The sequence below is a fragment of the Poecilia latipinna genome, unplaced genomic scaffold (genome assembly GCF_001443285.1).
Source record: "Poecilia latipinna isolate Pla-1442-1.1 unplaced genomic scaffold, P_latipinna-1.0 Scaffold4236, whole genome shotgun sequence".
Lineage (NCBI taxonomy): Eukaryota > Metazoa > Chordata > Actinopteri > Cyprinodontiformes > Poeciliidae > Poecilia > Poecilia latipinna.
In genome coordinates this window covers 10,938-13,967 of record NW_015116852.1, presented here as the reverse complement: position 1 = coordinate 13,967, position 3,030 = coordinate 10,938, and the positions used below count along the sequence as shown (strand labels likewise).

The 3,030-nt window shown below is 44.1% G+C and overlaps 1 protein-coding gene across 2 annotated transcripts in view; it reads left to right on the top strand.

Moving 5' to 3' along the window:
- The first annotated feature begins 298 nt into the window (after window positions 1-298).
- The window catches only part of LOC106942387 (coxsackievirus and adenovirus receptor homolog), an 8,116-nt gene continuing 5,384 nt past the window's right edge, over window positions 299-3,030 (top strand). The window contains exons 1-2 of one of the 2 annotated variants that reach the window (XM_015025656.1): window positions 299-404; window positions 1,373-1,596. In XM_015025656.1, coding sequence (XP_014881142.1) covers window positions 332-404; window positions 1,373-1,596 — 297 coding nt within the window. In that variant the 5' untranslated portion in view covers window positions 299-331. The remainder of the gene's footprint in view (window positions 405-1,372; window positions 1,597-3,030) is intronic. The other variant, XM_015025658.1, reaches the window with a different exon arrangement.

Here is a 3,030-nt window from a genome sequence, read left to right as displayed (position 1 = left end):
TTCTAACTGAGACATTCTAACTGAGACATTCTAGTTGAGACATTCTAACTGAGACATTCTAGCTGAGACATTCTAGTTGAGACATTCTAGTTGAGACATTCTAACTGAGACATTCTAGTTGAGACATTCTAACTGAGACATTCTAGCTGAGACATTCTAGTTCAGACATTCTAGCTGGGAGGTTCTAACTGAGACATTCTAGTTGGGAGGTTCTAACTGAGACATTCTAGTTGAGACATTCTAGTTCAGACATTCTATCTGAGACATTCTAGTTGAGACATTCTAGTTTAGACTCGCTCTGCAGGTCAGACTGTTTCCTGCTTCGCTCCTCATGGCGTCTTCATCTCAGCTGCTGCTGCTTTGGCTTCTGCTGTTAAACGTTTCTTCTGTGTCGACAGATTCTAGTAAGTTCAAACTAATCATGTAAATGTCAAACTGACGCTCAGCTTCTCTGATGGAGAAATGTTTTAGTCAGTAAAGTTTAAGGAGCCTCTTATTAAACCTGCTGGTTTGTTCTGCTGGATTAAAACAGACTCCACCAGAGGAGAGTTGGTGTTTTGTGTTGATTTCATTAATTTCAGTTTCCAGAAGTATTTTAATCAAATGCTGGTTGATTCTGTCCAGAGCCGATATAAACTATCCTTTGTTCCAGTTTTAATCAGTTTCTGCTGTTTTCTCTGAACGTTTCTTTGCTGCTGAAGCTGAAGGTCATTTATTTGTTTGACTGCAGAATTTATTTCTTACATGTTTCTGAGTTTAAGTTTCTTAACCGTTAAAAACCTTCATGTTAATCGTCCCTGAAGCTCCGATCATATTTGCTGATGAAACCAGACAGTCATGGTATCGGTTGGAGCGGATGTTTCCAGCCGCACTGAGCAGATTCTCCCTCCAGCGAAGGCAGCTGGTGGCTCTGGACATGTTGGAGCAGGTTATCATCCTCCAGGTTCATTCATGTAGAGAGAGCGCGTGCTGCAGCAGGAACAGGAAGGCATCGTTCACCACACGGGGATTACCAAACAAGGCGGTTCTGGTTGGAATAACAACAACCAGCCTGGTAGAGACCAACTTTACCAGAGAGATGAGTTTAATGAGTTAAAATGATTTGACTTGAACTGAAGCTGCTTATCCTCCTCAGTTTCTTTGCTGCTGCTCTAATCAGGATGTTGGTCAAAATGCTTGTTTTCCAGAGAAACTATGTTTGTATTTCTATTCAAATCCATCATCTACATCAGAGTCTCACTGCTTTATGGTCTAGAACAGCTGAGCTGAACCAGATCATTTAAATATTCTGTAACTTATTTATATTCATCAGTGCTTCTTTTGGTGAAACCCAGAAACCAGAGTCTTTAATTTCTTGTTTCCTCTCCTTCAGATCAACACAGCATCACAGCAGAATCAGGACAGAGCATCATTCTGCCTTGTCGGGTCTCTGACCGCTCACCTGTCCTGGCTGTAGAGTGGACAAAGGCTGAACTGGGTTCTTACTGTGTTCTGCTATTCAGAGATTCACAGTTTTACTCAGAAAACCAGCATCCATCTTTTAAGGGCCGGGTGGATCTGTTGGACAGACAGATGAAGAACGGAGACGCGTCTTTGGTTCTGAGGCACTTGACGACTGATGATAGCGGGACATACGAGTGTCGAGTCTTTCTGACTGGAGCAAAAAGAAACTTGGTAGCAGAGCCTAACATCATCATCAACCTGACAGTTACTCCAGGTGAGTCTGTTTGGGTTTGGATCAGAGATTTCAGCAGATTCATTCTGCTGAGTTTCAACCAAAGCTGAGCTGGAGGGTAACAATGTCTGATAGGTCTAAGACATACAAACACACCATACAAGAAATATAACATGTAAAGGACACAGCAGGAAAAGAATCCTGTTATTTTATCAGTAACTCCACTTGTTTTCACATTTTCAGTGTAGGAATCAATCAGCAGATGATTTAATCTGTTTATTGATTACAGAACATCGTCATATTATCCACTGTTCAGTGCGTCTTCGTCCATATGGACCAAGTCGTCCTTGTGTGTCAGAGGTTGGTCTGACCAGCTGATAGCTGACCACAGCAGTGTTAAATGTCTTTAGCATCATGCTAAGAAGGCATGGAATGATGCAAGTTGTGAAAAGGCAAAAAAGGATCAGAACACCCAGAATAGATGCTCCATTTCTCAACAGCAGGTTCCTCCAGGATCCTGAAATGATCCATGAAAGAAAAAGGATGTGATCCTTGTGTTCCACTGTCCACATGATGTTTAAGTTCCTCCAGTTCGTGTAGAGCGTCAGAAATAGTTCCACCAGGTCCATTGTTGTACACACATTTTCTGAGGGATCCTGGTTTGGCTCCTGCCAAGGAAATGATCTCTGGTAATTTCACAATGTCTGTGGAAAAGGAAGCACATAAGTCGCAGGTGAACAGTTCATAGCATCCAAAGGTCCTTGTTTGACCGTTCCCATCGGAGTGGAACAGAATAATCCCTTTTTCTCCACTTGTTGTTCCTCCCTGCTGGAAAGCTGTGCTGTGGGTGTGGACTCAGGCCATAGAGACACATCTGCTTCTCATCAGTGATGCTCCCTGGTCAAAGACCTGAGTTGTGTGTGGCGTAGGGCAGCTGTGCTATGTGCACACACTGTTGACTTCATTCCCTCATAGGCGGTCCTGTTCTTCAGTTGCCACCATAGATTGGTGTCGTAGTCGTGTGGGTGTCTCTGAAGGGGGAACACGTTTGCTTCCTTCTTTGTCCTGATGAAGGTGAAGGTGAGGTCACTTCCTCCTCCAAACATCATTCATGCTGCAGTCACGGCGCAGTAGAGGCTCCACCTGGCATATGGAGTCCCCATTGCTGCTCAGCATACAAAGATGTCAGAACCCCAAACTAAGGAGTGAGGATGTGTTGGTTTCTTCACTGGCGTTGAGACGAACCGCCCTATTGGTCAGGAACCCCTTTGTAGCCAGAACTTCCCCGCCACTCAGGATTAGGGGTCCAACACTCTCTGCAGCTTGCAGTGACTGAGATGTATCCAGCTGGGTCT